Here is a 19,599-nt window from a genome sequence, read left to right on the forward strand (position 1 = left end):
ATGTCTCAAAAGATTTATTACCATCTTGGAAACCGCCGCATCAGACGAAAGAATGCCGCCATTGCGGGTACCACACAGAAACCTTGGTTCACCTTTTCTGCATATGCCCGGCCCTGATAAACCAGAGACGACTTTTATTGAAACCTATTTTTAACGTGCTAAACATTCGTTCTTGCAGACAGGCAGTCATATGTTGGCTCAGTGGCTCCTCCATAATCTTAGCTTATCGTGGAGTCAAATTCCTTGAAGAAGCAATAAAACTCCTTTCTTAACTACTGGACAATTTAAGTACATTTTCTGAAAGTAAAGAGTATTTTACTCCCAGTATTAACTCTTTTAAAATGATAAATGTTTTACTTATTGTAATTGTAATTTACCATGCAAATTTTGTAATAGTTTTAATTAATTATGCAAATAAAAGTTAATAATAATAAATATTTATTAAAAAATAATGAGATTACTTTTAATTAATTTTATACATCACTTTTAATACTTTTTAGTCCATAAAAAAACAAGGAATTACTTAAAGAGGGATTTGTTTTTAAAATATAAACTTAAAAACAAATGTTTTTTAATTCTATATTTTTAAATTAATCATTTTTTTAACATAAAATAAGTTATTAATGCTGTGCCATTTTTTATATTACACGTTTAAAATAAATATATAAAATGGATATTAATATTTAACTTAAAAATATGTTTTGTACATTTTTTTAAACTTTAATAAACTATTACACTTTTCCCTATACTTTGACATAGGGAGATCGCCACCCCAATAGTTCATCTGGACAATTACAAACTATGAATCAAATCTTTTACAAAAAAAGTTTAATAATTACTTTTCTGCTCGACAATGTAGACTTTCAGGGGAAAACTGCTTTTTCTTTCATCTGTCAATAAAGCTAGAACTGGTGAAGATATTTTTTCTTCAATAGAAAATAATGTCTTTTTAGACGAAAACAAGCCTCTGCTATTTTATCAGTGTTTCATAAAGGATTATTGACTGTGGTAGGTTTAAAGTAAACTTCTGTATGACTAATCTTTTGCAGTTATAGGTTTCTACTCCATATTCTTTTACCTGCTTTTCATTCGACTGAGTACAATAGAAACCCACAGTGCCAGGATACCCGTCAGGGTGACAGTTTGTATTCAATAAAAAATGTTTAAATCTATTTAAAAAATCAGATCTGGCAACCAATTCACTTGTTTTATTATATCTAGACTATGCCATTGGACTATACCATGAAGTATCAACATCTGCTATAGACAACTCCAAAGAATTAAAGATGTAGCAGCAAATCAACTCGACTCTAAACAAAGAATAGGGTTGGATGGAATGCCTTATAATGTTTATGTTTATTCTTTGACAATTGTAACTGTGTATAAAACCCAATAAAGTGTTTACTAAAAAAAAGATTCACAACCACATCTCACCAACTCTCAAGATTCTGCACTATCTGTTTCCTGAAGATCTGCCTATAAACTATTTTGCTTAATGCACCAGTTAATAAACAGAAATGGACCAATATTTTTAGGGCTGAAACTAAAAACAATACTCCCAGGAAAGGGCGGTTTGTTCCAGGATAATTCCGCATGTTAAAGAAGAAAACTGTTGGTGGGACATTGGAAAACTACCAAACTATGGAGTTCACTCGTAACAAAGATGGGGACTACAGTAAACCATTAGGAGTTTAAAAGGATGGTGAAACTTGGAGTACAAACAGAGTAAGGATCTCACTATCAACAAGCAATGGGTCAACATCTAACAAATCATTGACAAAGATGGAATATCAAGAGGCATCTGGAAACACGGTTGAAGTCCTGCTTCCATCACGCATATCTGCGAAAACCCGTACATAATCAGAAGGATACAACTCTGTAAATTAAATATTAAAAAAATGAATAAGCATTTCTTCTAATATTTGTGCTTCGAGGCGTGTAGCTGTATGCGTGACATCACGAAAATGCACGACTTGCATAGCTGGTTTATTTCATACCCGTTAACTGAACCCATGCCAGTCCATCTTTCCTTCTGTTTTATACTGCTTGACCTTCCAGACTAAATCATATTGAGCTCTTCTCCTAAAACTCACTAGCCCAGCCCATACCAGCATGACCCAAAATATGCATAGCTGTGTTCTCTGACTACACTACTGCCATTCGGTAATGCACTGTACTAGGACAACCAAGCAATCACATCATACTCATTCTATACTGCATGCCTTCCATTACCTTAAATCACAGAAACACAACTGAATATGCAAATTGATACCTATCTAAAGCAAGTGTATGAATAACAACAATTAACAACTAAGTTCCTCTAGACTCGAAACTGCATCCAGCTAATCAGTATACCAAATATAATAATGCTGCATAGAATATGACTAACTGCAGCACTTACAACTAGCAGTAGGCCTTAACTCTTGGTTCCACAGAACAGTATGCTACCTGCCTGCCAGTGCCTAATTTGAGCCGGTAGATTCTGGTGCTCGGCACCAGCATTTAATTGTGAACACTGGCATTTGTGACAGTCCACCACATGGTGATGCTGTCTGTCTACTTTATAAATGAACAAATCAACAGTCATTTAATAATTCAATAAACATCAAAAGGGACTAATATCTACCACCCAAGCCATACTTACAGTGTTTGGCTCCTGGAATATTCTGAATTGGCACACTTGTAGGACTGTGATGGTTAGCAGTTGTGTTGGTACTGTCACTGGCAGCCCTGGCAGGGTCAATGGGAGGTAAAGGCGGCAGTGGCTTCCTGACAAGGGCCCTGGCACTTACTCTTTTACAAATTAAGCCATGCTGCCTGCAAAGTACTTCTGCAGGTATAGTAAGCACTATATACATCTACAATACAATACAATACTCAAAAATATATTCCTAAAACATCCATCTTGAATAAATATTAAAGACCTGTATAACATTTCTTAAATCCAACCAACCCCACTTCTCAGCTACTGAAGGGCTGGTTTAATTTCCAATTCTAACTCCAGTTCTAGTGTAGTTGGGGCAACTGCTTGGTCGTGTAGAGACAAATCAACATTTTTAGGGAGATAGTTATCTAACATCGAGATTTTGGCAGCCTGTTTCATTGAGGAGAAGTTTTCCAAGTTTAAGGGCCTCATTTAGAGTATGGCGGTGTAAGAGCATTGCCATATTTCGGCGCTTCTCCCACCCCACCAAACTTGTGGTTCTCCCACTATATTCAGAGTCTGTGAAAGTACAGGGTTTACCTTGGGGGAGCCTAAGCGGGCTTTGCAAGAATAAACATTTGATCTGGGCTATTGATTTTTGTTCGTCTTTCGTGAACAATCTCACGCTTTAGCCTTCAGATCAAGCACCTCAGCAGCACATGCTCTGAAGATTTAGGAATCTCTAAATATAGGTTTCTGTCCTCTATCAGGGGAGTGGAGCCCAAAGCTTAGTAGGCTGGTAAGCCCATATCTTTTCTTCAGTCTGTGTGTTTTCACATGCTGCTTGCTCTTTGGACCTATATTCCAAAGTTTTTATATAAATTCATGTATGTATATGTGTATGTATGCATATAGTTTTTCTATAGTGCAAACCTAGGCAATAGGCAGTGGAGCACTGTACAGGGTCAAAGTCAAGCATAAAGTCAATGAGTGATGGGAGAGGTTGCTGGCAATTTTATTTCTGCCATGTTTGGACTTTTATTAGTTGAAGCAAGGAGTGCCTTGTGCCACTAAACAAAATTTAAGGGTAGAGGCACTAAAGGACCTACTAAACTGAAACTAGTTGCTTAAAGAAGAGGGATTCTCTAAGTTTTCAGCATATCAATAAAAATAATCCCGCTAATGTCTGACCTTTTGAGTGAACATATGCTACCACACTTGGTCATCATGTTAACATATCTTGGGCTTGAGCACACTGCTAAGGAGTTTACCCTTCTATGTCAAGAACAAAAGAGGGCTGAATCTAATTGTCATAGAGGGTTGTCGCACATTGTTTGAGCTGGATCCAGCCAAGAATTTCAAATGATGATGAATAAGATGCTCCTGGGATCTCAGGACCTCCTTGGTGCTTGGACTTGATACTGGTTTGAGTCTTTTCTCTGGCCTGGAATCATTGACACACCATCCAATAGCCGGATGAAACTTTCTTTGCATCACCTGAACTGAGGGTCCTAATCATTCAATGTGCAGGGAGAGCTTAATCAAATGGAAAGGAAATCTGACGGCTTCAAACAGTGGTGGAACTGGAGGGGGGGGTTCTTATGGATTTGGCAGGAGCAACTAAGTTGAAGCTGGGAATGTTTAACATTACTTTAGAATATGTATTTTCTTTGACAGTCCCAGTCACAAAAGTGATTGGAGCCTCATTTAAAAGTCAGCATGACCCCAAGTTTTTACCTATTACAAAAGAACATCAAACATTTTCATCAATCTGAGATGAATTGACATATACAAAGAGTGCATGTTTAAAATAACAATACAAAATCAGAATATGATTAAAAATGCATAAAAAAGGTTATTTTAACAAATATAATAATCCAAGAGGATAGTAGGTGATAACAGCGTTTCCACCTGTTTAGGAAGCTGATCCATAAAGCATACCGCCATGGCCCTGTCTATGGATCTGGCAGCCTAGCTAGCAGGATCCAAAAGGTTTCAGCTGCTCCAACCCAAAATAGCAGATCTTTGCACAGAGGGAGAGAATCAGGCTGTAGGGTGGTTGACTAAAGAAGGTAAATTACCTCAGTTCCTGACCTCTAGTCCCCATTACTTTGATATAACTGGTGCCTGAGGTGGGATCTGTAATATGTTGGCTTATGTATGACGGTTTCAGACCGGTCACATTTCTTCTTTAGAAGTTGACTCTTTCAATTGCATTCTGACCAGTTACTGACAAGTCTACAAGGTGTCTGTTACCGGGAACACGCTGGTACGGTGTGAGTCATTCATGGCGGGGATCCTGGAGGCGCTGAGCATTCATGCCTGATGTTCTATTCATCAGCCCACACACACTCCTGGAATACGTCATGACTAATAAAATGAGAGCCGAAGTCAAGGAGGGTGTGCATGGTGACTGAGAGTAGGCGGAGGCAGCACAGGAGAGAGGAGAATAGATTCTGAGTGCGGAAGATGGAGGAGAACGATCCCCACAAGCGGAGGACAGAGACAGCAGATGGAACCTTGCTGATGGACAGGACGTTCATCGGGATCTGCCAGCTGGAGGAGGAGCCCGAGAGCATGTCCAGAGGAGAGAACGGCACGCAGCACACTCCGGGGAAAGGCGGCATGGACAAGGTCCATGCGGATCTATTCCAGAGTCGCAGCCTCAGGGAAGTGACGGGAGAGGGGCTCGTAACATTGTGTTATGGACTGTGGCACGAGGATATCTGGTAGGGTTGTAACAGAGACTTGTGGAGAGCACTAGGGAACTTCCCATCTATAATACATGGATTTGGCAGGGGGACTGGCGGTGAGCACACCACTGTGTGAGATGTTCTGGTCAGTAAGAGAGTAGAAGGCATGACTATCTGACAGGTGTGTGAAGCAGCCAGTAGCATACCAAGAACAGGGGAGGTGATTGTACAGTCTGCTAAAGCATCATGGAGCTAGACTAGAACCCAGAGCACAAATATTAGAATGAGTATATTATCCTCCACCAAGGTGTCGGGACTCTGATATAGTGCATTGCCTGACAACCAATGTTTCCCCGAGGGTATCCCTAGCCTGTTCCAAAGATACACGCAATAAGATGGGTCCCAGGGAAGAACCATCATGGAAGGAGAGGAACCATCCGGAACCTATGTGATGCACTCTCTTGCCCTAAAGTGTTGTATTCGAAATAAAGTTCTCTATACACACGCATCCTGATCTTGGTCATCCTTTGCTTCCCGTTAAAGTATCAATAGTGGCTAAAACTATGGCAGGAGTGGTCCAGTTATGAAAATAAGGGGAAGGCGTAGGACTCTAACATAGGTATCAGCCAGGTTTCTGTTCTACTCCCAGGTCCCAGTCATATTTTGTGGACATTTGTGGGTATCAGGGACAAGTGATTGATTAGCGGTGCATGGCAGGCCTGATTTTCTTTGGCTTGCCAGCTGCCTTTAACAATGTTGATAACATGGAAGTGCTGCTGGACAGAAATTAATGATTGGGTCTTTCCTTATCGTGGGACTGTTTGAATCAAGTAAATCTCAAATAATTTTAATTGGAGGGAACACTAACAATAAAAAGTAAAACTTTTTGAAGTTATACATATCAGCCATGCTTCATAAATACATTCTAAGCCTTGAGAAAGCAGCATCAACGGCGAAACAAGTAAGCTTTGGCTATGATTAGGATGTAAATCATGCTGAAACATCTTGAATGTGATATGCTGAGTCAAACTTTGGGTACATTTCTTGAAATATGACTGTGACAAGAAGATAATGAAGAATTTTGAAGAGAATGCTGAATCTGCTTGATATTGATGACATGTGCAGCCATCAGTTTATGTTAAATTGACTGTCAACCCAAAATTACAATGGGAGGGTAATTGGCATAGGGAGGCCTTGCACTGGGCTGTATACACTCAGTATATTTCTGCAACAAGTAAAGCATGTTGTCATTCTGGCTGATGGGTAGCTCAGAGCAGGGGAGGATGAGCACTGCCTTTCCTCACTCTTTGCCACTGTGTTCTAGGCTAACTCCTTTTTGAATTTATACACAGCCCCTGGTTGTATAATCTACTATTTGAAATTAAAAGTTTTCAAGGTTAATTGCAAAATTTTGGTTTATTAAGACAATTGTTTTTTTAACAATAGAAATATACATAATTCCATAATGCCATATAAAATTTCAAATAAAGGTTTCTTAATTTCATATAAAAACTGCCCTATGCCAATAGTCACATATTCATGTGTCTAAGAAACTGAATAGCAGCAAAGCAAGCTAAGGTATAGTTTTTTAGTAACCTTCTTAAAAACATATGCCAATTACACTAAGCTAGTGGTTCAGATGGAGAAGGGAGAGGGTGAAATCTAGGCAAGATTACCTTGGAAACATCTTTAATACGCTTATGGGGGTATGTCAAACTCAGGCTTGCAGAAGACATCGATATAGACACTGCCAAGAGAAGCAACACTGAGAGCTATAGCTCTGCCCAGACTGGACTACTTACAGGTGAATGAACTGAACACCTTGTCTGCATGGGCTAATTTCAAAATGAGGAAACATCAGCTATGGTCATAGCATAAATTAGGATTACTTTCAAGATAGTGTGCATGACCCATGGGCCATGTAGTAAACAACCTCACCACGACAGACTCAGGACCCAAGTCTCTGCACTCGGGATGGAACGCAGAGGGTGGAGACTTCGTACCGAGTGCAGACTGCGCCGTCGTAAAGTTATTACTCGTAACTTTACCGTTGTGAATACAAAAATCTAAGTTTCCCTTTGTGAATTGGGACCTACTTTCTCACATACACGCAGCTCTTAGGTCTACCAATGCCTATCAAGTTGTCTCATCTACATATAAGAAAGTTGGCCTGACACAAAGTTGTGTCGCCCATAGAATATCCAATATCTGGAAGACCATTTCAGGTTTGAGAAACTGATCAAATTCAAGCTGTTCTACAGACATTCTGTTCAAATGTGAGACTTCTGCTTGATGCTAAAATATTATGATCATCACTGGCCTGCCAGACAATACTTTTCACATGGAAGAAATTTCAGAAATGCACTCACTGCATGGTACAAAAATCTTAATAACATAACAACATAACACAACACGAGGCAAATGGTGGTTGGGTCCCACTTGCAAAGAACACTGACTGTTGTAAATAGCCCTTTTTGCAGGGTCATCCCTAAACTTTTTGCCTTCCTACTGTATTTTTTCTGACCTGTTTGTGTTGATTTTATGACTCTGGGCACTTTACCACTGCTGTGCTAAAGTGCATATGCTCTCCCTGTGTAAATATGACATGTGAATTGGTATAACCATGATTGGCTTATTTGGTTTGCCTGTTAGTCCCCAGTAGCGTGGCCTGTGTGTGCCCAGGGCTGGCAAACCAAATGCTGCTGGTGGGCCTGCAGCGCTGGTTTGCGCCACCCACAGAAGCAGCTTGTAAAGTGTATCTCAGACATGCCACTGCAGTGTCTGTGTGCAGTCTAGAACTGCCATCTTGGATGTGAAGTGCACCCACTTCCCAGCACCTGAACCTTCCCTTGGCATCATGTAAGCCACCCCTATGGTAGGGTGCGTTGTGTGTGTAAGGTAGGACATGCTCTGGTGTGTGTAGAATGTCCTGGTAGTGAATTACACCCAATTTCGTTTTTCGCTACTGTAAGGCTACCTGTTCTCCATAGGCAAGAATGGGAGGTTTGGCTATTACATTCTATAGTCCTACCTGACCCATAGAACATGGTAGAAAAACGAATTTAGTATGCCTGAGCTCAGAATATTAAAATACATCTTTTAGTGAAGTTTATTTTTATATTCTGTGTTTGAAAATACCACTTTTAGAAAGTAGGTATTTTCTTGCCTAAGCCTTCCAGTGTGCTCTGCTGTTATGTGTATTGGCTGTCTGGGTTTGGAGTGACAGGGCTGGGGAATTCCAGGAGACAGGGTGAGGTGTCCCAGTGGTGAATAGAGAGATCTGCATCTAGATGGGTGGGAGGAGTTGCACCTGGGACCTGAATAGGGCTGTGCCTTCCCTCCACAATGTTGGCTCCACCTCCTATGGTGCGTCTGATGTCTCTGCCCTGCACCCTGAAAGGAAAGAAGCAGCCTGGTAAACAGTCCAGGGCCAGAACAGTCCTGGAGCAGAACTGGTTCTGGCTGGGTTCAGTGACTTGTGACTCTTTCGCTACAGCCTAAAAAATCATCGCTGCACTTGCTGAGCGTGAAGAAAATCGTCGCATCGCTGCCGCTGAAGGATCACTGGCCTGATCATCGCCCCGCACGTTTGCGGCCAGAAAATCATCGCTGCAACTGCTGAGCGTGAAGAAAATCATCGCTGCAACTGCTGAGTGTGAAGAAAATCATCGCATTGCTGCCGCTGCAGGCTCGCTGGCCTGATCATCGCCCGCACGTTTGCGGCCAGAAAATCATCGCTGCAACTGCTGAGCATGAAGAAAATCATCGCTGCAACTGCTGAGCATGAAGAAAATCGTCCCATCGCTGCCGCTGAAGACTCGCTGGCCTGATCATCGCCCCGCACGTTTGCGGCCAGAAAATCATCGCTGCAACTGCTGTGCGTGAAGAAAATCGTCGCATCGCTGCCGCTGAAGGCTCGCTGGCCTGATCATCGGCCCGCATGTTTGCGGCCAGAAAATCATCGCTACAGCGGCTGAGTGTAAAGAAAATCGTCGCTAACCCCTGTTAGCAAGCGGCCGTGACCAGAGCGTGAGGAAAAACATCGCTAACCCGCCGGAGCGACATTTCTTGTGGATTATTTTGTCAACATCTCAGAACTGTGAGTAGAGGGGTCGCAGAGACCACTGTCCTGAACTGAACTTTACCTTACCCCTTGGAACTATTTTTGCAGCATCCAGAGAGAACTATTTTTGTACAGTATTGTGATTGCCTCGTTATTTGGTCTTGTGATAAGTCTCTATAAATATAACTATTTCCTTTGATAACTACCTGTGTTGTGTCCATTTGTAGTGTTACTCACAGTATTTATTGTGTATGATCATCAACGCTTTACACCTTGCCTCTGAGATTGGCCTAACTGCTCGTGCTACGTTACCACAGGGTGGAGCAGAGGTTGTCAAGGGGGTGCAGCCCTTCACTCTGACTTAGAAAGAAGGGTCCCTGCTTGGACGGTAGCCATCCACTGCCAACCAGAGACCCCCATTTCTAACGCTGACCAATTTGCCCTGGCCCCAACAATAAGGACTGGGAGAGACTTTGATACATATTGTCCTCTAAATTGGCCTGCTTAAAGCGGTGAGGTCAGGTGTCACAAGGTACCAACTGCGACACCCTAAAGCTGCAAGGCTGAAACAATCAAGACCAGTGAGTAGACTTTCATTCGTAATCATTAATAGTTGGGAGATGAAAATGAAATCTGTCACATGGCATGGTTTTCGCCCATCTATCTGCCTGTGCACTGTACAGCCTGCAGGTGGCTAATATGTACTATAGTATATGGATACCTTCAGGCATAATGAAGGTAAACATTTAATATTGGGACCTGCTTATTGCTGCACACAGGGATAATAATCCCCCACAGCGTTGTTAAATAGAGGTTGTGTAGATTATGCACATGTTTTAAGTAACTTCAGAATTTGTATTTCACTTTTAGTTCCCTACTTGCTCCTCTTACCTTCAATGTCTCCAGCTCATTGCGGGCTTGGCTCAGCTGCTGCTCCAGCTCAGCTATTGTTGCCATGTACTCGTTGTCTGCCTCCTGCAACCTCTCTGTTAACTGAAAGAAAAATAGCAAAGCCAAAATAAATAGGTAAAGAGGCAGGCTAAAGAAAATAAAGTCAGGTAAAAGAGAGGTGTTTAGGTCCTGCCCTTGAATGGAAACTGTTCTAGGACTGAAGGTCAGGCATAGGGTCTGCCTACTGGCCCTTGTAATGCTTGGATTCTTTTAAAACTTTCACACCACCGATGAAACAGTGCTTTACCAGCACCTGAGCAATGTGGCTTGGGTGGGCAATCAATCAATCAATCATCCATTTGTATAGCACACAGCTGCTTCCAATGAAGCGTCCCGGTGCCCAAGTGAAGAGTTGACAGCCAGTACATCCAGTGCACATAAATAGAAAGGGTTTAGCTTTTGTCAAAGAAAAAAGTTTTCAATTCTTTCTTTAAAATTGAGATGGAAGCGGCTCTACACAGAGTTATTAGAAGAGTATTAGTCAGCTTGGCTGTTAAGACGGTGAAGGATCTTCCTCCTTGCCTTCTCCTAACAAATTTTGAGACATGAAACAGTAGCAGATGGCTTGATCTGAGTGCTCTACATTGTTGATATGGGTGCAATCCTCTTTGGAGTTATGTGGGGTCTTGTCCAGAAAACCTCTAAAAGCTAGTGTTAGAGCTTTCAACTTGATCCGATTTATCACAGGTTGTCAATGAAGTTGCTTCAAATGAGGGGATATGGCCTCCCTATATGGGACTCTTCGGATCAACCTTGCCACTGCATTCTGCAGGACCTGAAGTCTGCAAATTAAGAAAATAGGGAGTCCTAGGTATAGACTATTTGCATAGTCCAACCGGGAGGTGACCAAGGTGTGAACCACTATCTTGCACGTCTTTTCTTGGATCAGGGCAACATTTTCCTTTGCGATCTCAGTCTGGCAAAACAAACATAAGACACCTGTTTGATTTGTGTGTAGAAAGAGAGACTCAAGTCAAACATGACTGCCACATTTCTTGCATGGTCCACAGGGGCCGGCGGAGATCCAAGTTCCTCAGGCCACCAGAGATTAGGAGGATAGCATGTACCGAAGAAAAGAACTTCAGTTTTATCAGAGTTCCGCTTTAGAGAATTATCATTTATCGAGCCTGCAACTACCTTGAGGCATTCTTTAAACTTATTCAAGGCTGAGTCTGAGTTTTCCTGGAAAGATAATAGAAGCAACATGAAGAACAGAACTCGGCAAATGCCCTTGGTATCTCAGGAGGTTCCACCATCACATGTTATCTGTTTGGATTCCTTCGAGACTCTATGCTGTTTTAATGTACTGCAGTTTAACATCTATGTTTTTCTGCTGGGTGATAACTTTAAGGGTATTATCTATGGAGCTGCACATACGGTTTACTGATGCATAGATGTATGTGACATAGTTTATCTGACCTCTCCTATACGCCTGAATTCTGCCTACAATTACAACATAGATGGAGCAGAACTGGTATAAATACAACACCTACAAGACTAAGGTGATAATTACAGAGGGCTTGCAGAAGTATCCACGAGAGCAGCGTAACTTACTTAAACCTCAATTATTAATGGATGTTCGATATCTGTAGATGTCTCAGTTGTACTAACTGACAGGTAGTCAAAGGATACAACTAAATCTCTTACCTTGTATCAGCTCGAACGGTTAAAGTTCTTTTTGTTATGAACCCTCTTATGTTCCAGGTGTTCTTGTAATTTTCTTTTTACCTCTTTTTCTAAATTTATGCTAATATAAGATAGATTTGAGATTGATCAATAGATTGACAAGATTTGAGGGTTTGCCATTTCTTCGAAGTGAAATGATGATTGGATCCTTCATTGGGCTTGGAACTTGAGAATGAGGAGCCAGCTTTACTAAGGCGTTGCGCCGATGTTACACAAAGCAAACAAAGCAACCAAGATGATGCAAGTGGTATCAAGTGGTATCATATTATCTGCTATCATGCACAAAATGTGTTCTACACTGCAAAAGTGACCTTTTCATAGGATATTGTACAGTAAGAGTATATTTCCAGTAGAAACCCTACCCTGAACAGCTCAGCCACCTCTGCACCAAGGTGCAAGGCTGTACGTGACACAAGGCAGCCTGTGTTTGCACCAGTGCAGGGGATAAGAGAAGCAGCAGGACACTCTTAGGAGACACGGCTCTGTGCTGTGTTTTATTCTAAGCGTGGACACTGTGCTGTGGTGCCTGAAAAATGAGTAAATCTAGGCTGAGGTGTTCAACAAGACTGAGACCTCTGCAGACAGTTGTGTAAGGAATTGCTTCATTCATGAGGCTGTACATGAATCCGCAGACAGATTGGATGCATTGATGTTTTTGAGCTGGTTTCATTACATGCTCCACTTCCATTGGTTTGAAGAAAGCAAGTTTGTTAGTTTGATGGAAGAGGTGGCAGGGTGAGGAAGCATCTGGTTCAGTCACGTTGAATTTGCAGATACGTGCAGTTTTAGATTTGCATAATAGAAGGTCCTTCTAGTGTTGCTGGGATGTGATGGGTGTGTTGGTAAATGCAGTTGGATTGGTTAGTTCTTTAACAAGCATTTGCAATGCAATTGGTCGTGCCTTTGGAACCTTGTATGTATTTAGCTATGGAGCACATTAGCCTGGCTGCTGAAACATCTACTGTTCTTTAACATGGAGGTTAAGTAAGCACCAAACTGTGTGACACGCCAGGTATGGAACACATGGAGAGAAACATTGCCTTTCAGGGGAAATGGTATAGTCCAAAGCACTGTTTTCAATATAAAATCAGGGCATTTGTGGTCATATCACTGAAAATACAAGATTTGAAAAAAATATTATTGTCTAAGTGTGCTCATGGAAGACAATTTCTATGGACTGGAATCTAGAGAATGCTAAAGTGATTCTGGTATTTTACGGACCTCTACTGGTCGTTTTCTAACAAGAAAGTTAAATAGAGACAGTTGAACAGAACAAAAAATCCCTAAGCGGAAGTAGATAAGTCCGGGGGCTGATCTCCAGAGCCCACAAAGTGCATACACATATAAGTATGTACTGAAGTATATACAAGAGGTCTTGAATGCTCGACCTAAAAACAGGATCTTACCAGCCACTATCCAATATCAACCATCTGGCCCAAAAACTTCAAATACTCCTAATTCCTGTGCCATTGTCGCATTCAAATACCGTTTTGGTGTAAAGTGTTTACTGTACACCAAAACTGCCCACTTTGCTGCCTTTCTAATGCTCTCCAGGCCAGGCGAGAGGACCAGGATAACCCTCAGTGCCCTGTGAAGAGAACTAGGGGCGCACTGTAGGGGGTACAGATCAAGTGGGGTCACCACTGATTTCTAGAGGGACTGATTCTTCCCAGGGCCAGAGTCAAGGTAAATGGAGATGGTTTCTTTCGGTACAGCTCTTACGCTTTCCAGGCAGATAATCTCCTCTTCTAGACATGCTCCCATCAACAGGGCCCGTTCTCCTCTGAAGGCCACAATCCAGCACCCTCTCCACAGCTCTCCTGATGGCCACACACCAGCTCCCTCTCCAGCTCCCTCTCCACAGCTCTCCTCTGAAGGCCACACTCCAGCACCCTCTCCACAGCTCTCCTCTGAAGGCCACACTCCAGCACCCTCTCCACAGCTCTCCTCTGAAGGCCACACTCCAGCACCCTCTCCACAGCTCTCCTGAAGGCCACACTCCAGCTCCCTCTCCAGCTCCCTCTCCACAGCTCTCCTCTGAAGGCCACACTACAGCACCCTCTCCACAGCTCTCCTGATGGTCACACTCCAGCTCCCTCTCCAGCACCCTCTCCACAGCTCTCCTCTGAAGGCCACACTCCAGCACCCTCTCCACAGCTCTCCTCTGAAGGCCACACTCCAGCACCCTCTCCACAGCTCTCCTGAAGGCCACACTCCAGCACCCTCTCCACAGCTCTCCTGATGGCCACACACCAGCTCCCTCTCCAGCTCCCTCTCCACAGCTCTCCTCTGAAGGCCACACTCCAGCACCCTCTCCACAGCTCTCCTCTGAAGGCCACACTCCAGCACCCTCTCCACAGCTCTCCTCTGAAGGCCACACTCCAGCACCCTCTCCACAGCTCTCCTCTGAAGGCCACACTCCAGCACCCTCTCCACAGCTCTCCTGAAGGCCACACTCCAGCTCCCTCTCCAGCTCCCTCTCCACAGCTCTCCTCTGAAGGCCACACTACAGCACCCTCTCCACAGCTCTCCTGATGGTCACACTCCAGCTCCCTCTCCAGCACCCTCTCCACAGCTCTCCTCTAAAGGCCACACTCCAGCACCCTCTCCACAGCTCTCCTCTGAAGGCCACACTCCAGCACCCTCTCCACAGCTCTCCTGAAGGCCACACTCCAGCACCCTCTCCAGCTCCCTCTCCACAGCTCTCCTCTGAAGGCCACACTACAGCACCCTCTCCACAGCTCTCCTCTGAAGGCCACACTCCAGCTCCCTCTCCAGCTCCCTCTCCACAGCTGTCCTCTGAAGGCCACACTCAGCACCCTCTCCACAGCTCTCCTCTGAAGGCCACACTCCAGCACCCTCTCCACAGCTCTCCTCTGAAGGCCACACTCCAGCACCCTCTCCACAGCTCTCCTGAAGGCCACACTCCAGCTCCCTCTCCACAGCTCTCCTCTGAAGGCCACACTCAGCATCCTCTCCACAGCTCTCCTGATGGCCACACTCCAGCTCCCTCTCCAGCTCCCTCTCCACAGCTCTCCTCTGAAGGCCACACTCAGCATCCTCGCCACAGCTCTCCTCAGAAGACCACACTACAACACCCTCCCCACAGCTCTACTGAAGGCCACACTCCAGCACCCTCTCCACAGCTCTCCTCTGAAGGCCACACTCCAGCACCCTCTCCACAGCTCTCCTCTGAAGGCCACACTCCAGCACCCTCTCCACAGCTCTCCTGAAGGCCACACTCCAGCTCCCTCTCCACAGCTCTCCTCTGAAGGCCACACTACAGCACCCTCTCCACAGCTCTCCTGATGGCCACACTCCAGCTCCCTCTCCACAGCTCTCCTCTGAAGGCCACACTCCAGCACCCTCTCCACAGCTCTCCTCTGAAGGCCACACTCCAGCACCCTCTCCAGAGCTCTCCTGAAGGCCACACTCCAGCTCCCTCTCCACAGCTCTCCTCTGAAGGCCACACTACAGCACCCTCTCCACAGCTCTCCTGATGGCCACACTCCAGCTCCCTCTCCAGCACCCTCTCCACAGCTCTCCTCTGAAGGCCACACTCCAGCACCCTCTCCACAGCTCTCCTCTGAAGGCCACACTCCAGCACCCTCTCCACAGCTCTCCTGAAGGCCACACTCCAGCACCCTCTCCATCTCCCTCTCCACAGCTCTCCTCTGAAGGCCACACTACAGCACCCTCTCCACAGCTCTCCTGAAGGCCACACTCCAGCACCCTCTCCAGCTCCCTCTCCACAGCTCTCCTCTGAAGGCCACACTACAGCACCCTCTCCACAGCTCTCCTGATGGCCACACTCCAGCTCCCTCTCCAGCTCCCTCTCCACAGCTGTCCTCTGAAGGCCACACTCAGCACCCTCTCCACAGCTCTCCTCTGAAGGCCACACTCCAGCACCCTCTCCACAGCTCTCCTCTGAAGGCCACACTCCAGCACCCTCTCCACAGCTCTCCTGAAGGCCACACTCCAGATCCCTCTCCACAGCTCTCCTCTGAAGGCCACACTCAGCATCCTCTCCACAGCTCTCCTGATGGCCACACTCCAGCTCCCTCTCCAGCTCCCTCTTCACAGCTCTCCTCTGAAGGCCACACTCAGCATCCTCTCCACAGCTCTCCTCAGAAGACCACACTACAGCACCCTCCCCACAGCTCTCCTGAAGGCCACACTCCAGCACCCTCTCCACAGCTCTCCTCTGAAGGCCACACTCCAGCACCCTCTCCACAGCTCTCCTCTGAAGGCCACACTACAGCACCCTCTCCACAGCTTTCCTGAAGGCCACACTCCAGCTCCCTCTCCAGCTCCCTCTCCACAGCTCTCCTCTGAAGGCCACACTACAGCACCCTCTCCACAGCTCTCCTCTGAAGGCTACACTCCAGCACCCTCTCCAGCTCCCTCTCCACAGCTCTCCTCTGAAGGCCACACTCCAGCACCCTCTCCACAGCTCTCCTGAAGGCCACACTCCAGCTCCCTCTCCAGCTCCCTCGCCACTGCTCTCCTCTGAAGGCCACACTACAGCACCTTCTCCACAGCTCTTCTGATGGCCACACTCCAGCTCCCTCTCCAGCACCCTCTCCACAGCTCTCCTCTGAAGGCCACACTCCAGCACCCTCTCCACAGCTCTCCTCTGAAGGCCACACTCCAGCACCCTCTCCACAGCTCTCCTCTGAAGGCCACACTCCAGCACCCTCTCCACAGCTCTCCTGAAGGCCACACTCCAGCTCCCTCTCCAGCTCCCTCTCCACAGCTCTCCTCTGAAGGCCACACTCCAGCACCCTCTCCACAGCTCTCCTGAGGGCCACACTCCAGCCCCCTCTCCAGCACCCTCTCCACAGCTCTCCTCTGAAGACCACACTACAGCACCCTCCCCTCAGCTCTCCTGATGGCCACACTCCAGCTCCCTCTACAGCTCCCTCTCCACAGCTGTCCTCTGAAGGCCACACTCAGCACCCTCTCCACAGCTCTCCTCTGAAGGCCACACTCCAGCACCCTCTCCACAGCTCTCCTCTGAAGGCCACACTCCAGCACCCTCTCCACAGCTCTCCTCTGAAGGCCACACTCCAGCACCCTCTCTACAGCTCTCCTGAAGGCCACACTCCAGCTCCCTCTCCACAGCTCTACTCTGAAGGCCACACTACAGCACCCTCTCCACAGCTCTCCTGATGGCCACACTCCAGCTCCCTCTCCACAGCTCTCCTCTGAAGGCCACACTCCAGCACCCTCTCCACAGCTCTCCTCTGAAGGCCACACTCCAGCACCCTCTCCACAGCTCTCCTGAAGGCCACACTCCAGATCCCTCTCCACAGCTCTCCTCTGAAGGCCACACTCAGCATCCTCTCCACAGTTCTCCTGATGGCCACACTCCAGCTCCCTCTCCAGCTCCCTCTTCACAGCTCTCCTCTGAAGGCCACACTCAGCATCCTCTCCACAGCTCTCCTCAGAAGACCACACTACAGCACCCTCCCCACAGCTCTCCTGAAGGCCACACTCCAGCACCCTCTCCACAGCTCTCCTCTGAAGGCCACACTCCAGCACCCTCTCCACAGCTCTCCTCTGAAGGCCACACTACAGCACCCTCTCCACAGCTCTCCTGATGGCCACACTCCAGCTCCCTCTCCACAGCTCTCCTCTGAAGGCCACACTCCAGCACCCTCTCCACAGCTCTCCTCTGAAGGCCACACTCCAGCACCCTCTCCAGAGCTCTCCTGAAGGCCACACTCCAGCTCCCTCTCCACAGCTCTCCTCTGAAGGCCACACTACAGCACCCTCTCCACAGCTCTCCTGATGGCCACACTCCAGCTCCCTCTCCAGCACCCTCTCCACAGCTCTCCTCTGAAGGCCACACTCCAGTACCCTCTCCACAGCTCTCCTCTGAAGGCCACACTCCAGCACCCTCTCCACAGCTCTCCTGAAGGCCACACTCCAGCACCCTCTCCATCTCCCTCTCCACAGCTCTCCTCTGAAGGCCACACTACAGCACCCTCTCCACAGCTCTCCTGAAGGCCACACTCCAGCACCCTCTCCAGCTCCCTCTCCACAGCTCTCCTCTGAAGGCCACACTACAGCACCCTCTCCACAGCTCTCCTGATGGCCACACTCCAGCTCCCTCTCCAGCTCCCTCTCCACAGCTGTCCTCTGAAGGCCACACTCAGCACCCTCTCCACAGCTCTCCTCTGAAGGCCACACTCCAGCACCCTCTCCACAGCTCTCCTCTGAAGGCCACACTCCAGCACCCTCTCCACAGCTCTCCTGACGGCCACACTCCAGATTCCTCTCCACAGCTCTCCTCTGAAGGCCACACTCAGCATCCTCTCCACAGCTCTCCTGATGGCCACACTCCAGCTCCCTCTCTAGCTCCCTCTTCACAGCTCTCCTCTGAAGGCCACACTCAGCATCCTCTCCACAGCTCTCCTCAGAAGACCACACTACAGCACCCTCCCCACAGCTCTCCTGAAGGCCACACTCCAGCACCCTCTCCACAGCTCTCCTCTAAAGGCCACACTCCAGCACCCTCTCCACAGCTCTCCTCTGAAGGCCACGCTACAGCACCCTCTCCACAGCTTTCCTGAAGGCCACACTCCAGCTCCCTCTCCAGCTCCCTCTCCACAGCTCTCCTCTGAAGGCCACACTACAGTACCCTCTCCACAGCTCTCCTCTGAAGGCCACACTCCAGCACCCTCTCCACAGCTCTCCTGAAGGCCACACTCCAGCTCCCTCTCCAGCTCCCTCTCCACAGCTCTCCTCTGAAGGCCACACTCCAGCACCCTCTCCACAGCTCTCCTGAAGGCCACACTCCAGCTCCCTCTCCAGCTCCCTCTCCACTGCTCTCCTCTGAAGGCCACACTACAGCACCTTCTCCACAGCTCTCTCCTGATGGCCACACTCCAGCTCCCTCTCCAGCACCCTCTTCACAGCTCTCCTCTGAAGGCCACACTCCAGCACCCTCTCCACAGCTCTCCTCTGAAGGCCACACTCCAGCACCCTCTCCACAGCTCTCCTCTGAAGGCCACACTCCAGCACCCTCTCCACAGCTCTCCTGAAGGCCACACTCCAGCTCCCTCTCCAGCTCCCTCTCCACAGCTCTCCTCTGAAGGCCACACTCCAGCACCCTCTCCACAGCTCTCCTGATGGCCACACTCCAGCCCCCTCTCCAACACCCTCTCCACAGCTCTCCTCTGAAGACCACACTACAGCACCCTCCCCTCAGCTCTCCTGATGGCCACACTCCAGCTCCCTCTACAGCTCCCTCTCCACAGCTGTCCTCTGAAGGCCACACTCAGCACCCTCTCCACAGCTCTCCTCTGAAGGCCACACTCCAGCACCCTCTCCACAGCTCTCCTCTGAAGGCCACACTCCAGCACCCTCTCCACAGCTCTCCTATGAAGGCCACACTCCAGCACCCTCTCTACAGCTCTCCTGAAGGCCACACTCCAGCTCCCTCTCCACAGCTCTACTCTGAAGGCCACACTACAGCACCCTCTCCACAGCTCTCCTGATGGCCACACTCCAGCTCCCTCTCCAGCTCCCTCTCCACAGCTCTCCTCTGAAGGCCA

At 47.4% G+C, this 19,599-nt stretch overlaps 1 protein-coding gene across 3 annotated transcripts in view; it reads right to left on the reverse strand.

Annotated features, from left to right (window-relative positions):
- Window positions 1–19,599, reverse strand: part of FMNL1 (formin like 1) — a 1,060,054-nt gene that overhangs the window by 242,444 nt on the left and 798,011 nt on the right. For all 3 annotated transcript variants that reach the window (XM_085647374.1, XM_085647364.1, XM_085647383.1), the window contains exon 13: window positions 10,292–10,393. In XM_085647374.1, coding sequence (XP_085503500.1) covers window positions 10,292–10,393 — 102 coding nt within the window. The remainder of the gene's footprint in view (window positions 1–10,291; window positions 10,394–19,599) is intronic.

This window comes from Triturus cristatus, chromosome 1_1 (genome assembly GCF_964204655.1).
Source record: "Triturus cristatus chromosome 1_1, aTriCri1.1, whole genome shotgun sequence".
Classification (NCBI taxonomy): domain Eukaryota; kingdom Metazoa; phylum Chordata; class Amphibia; order Caudata; family Salamandridae; genus Triturus; species Triturus cristatus.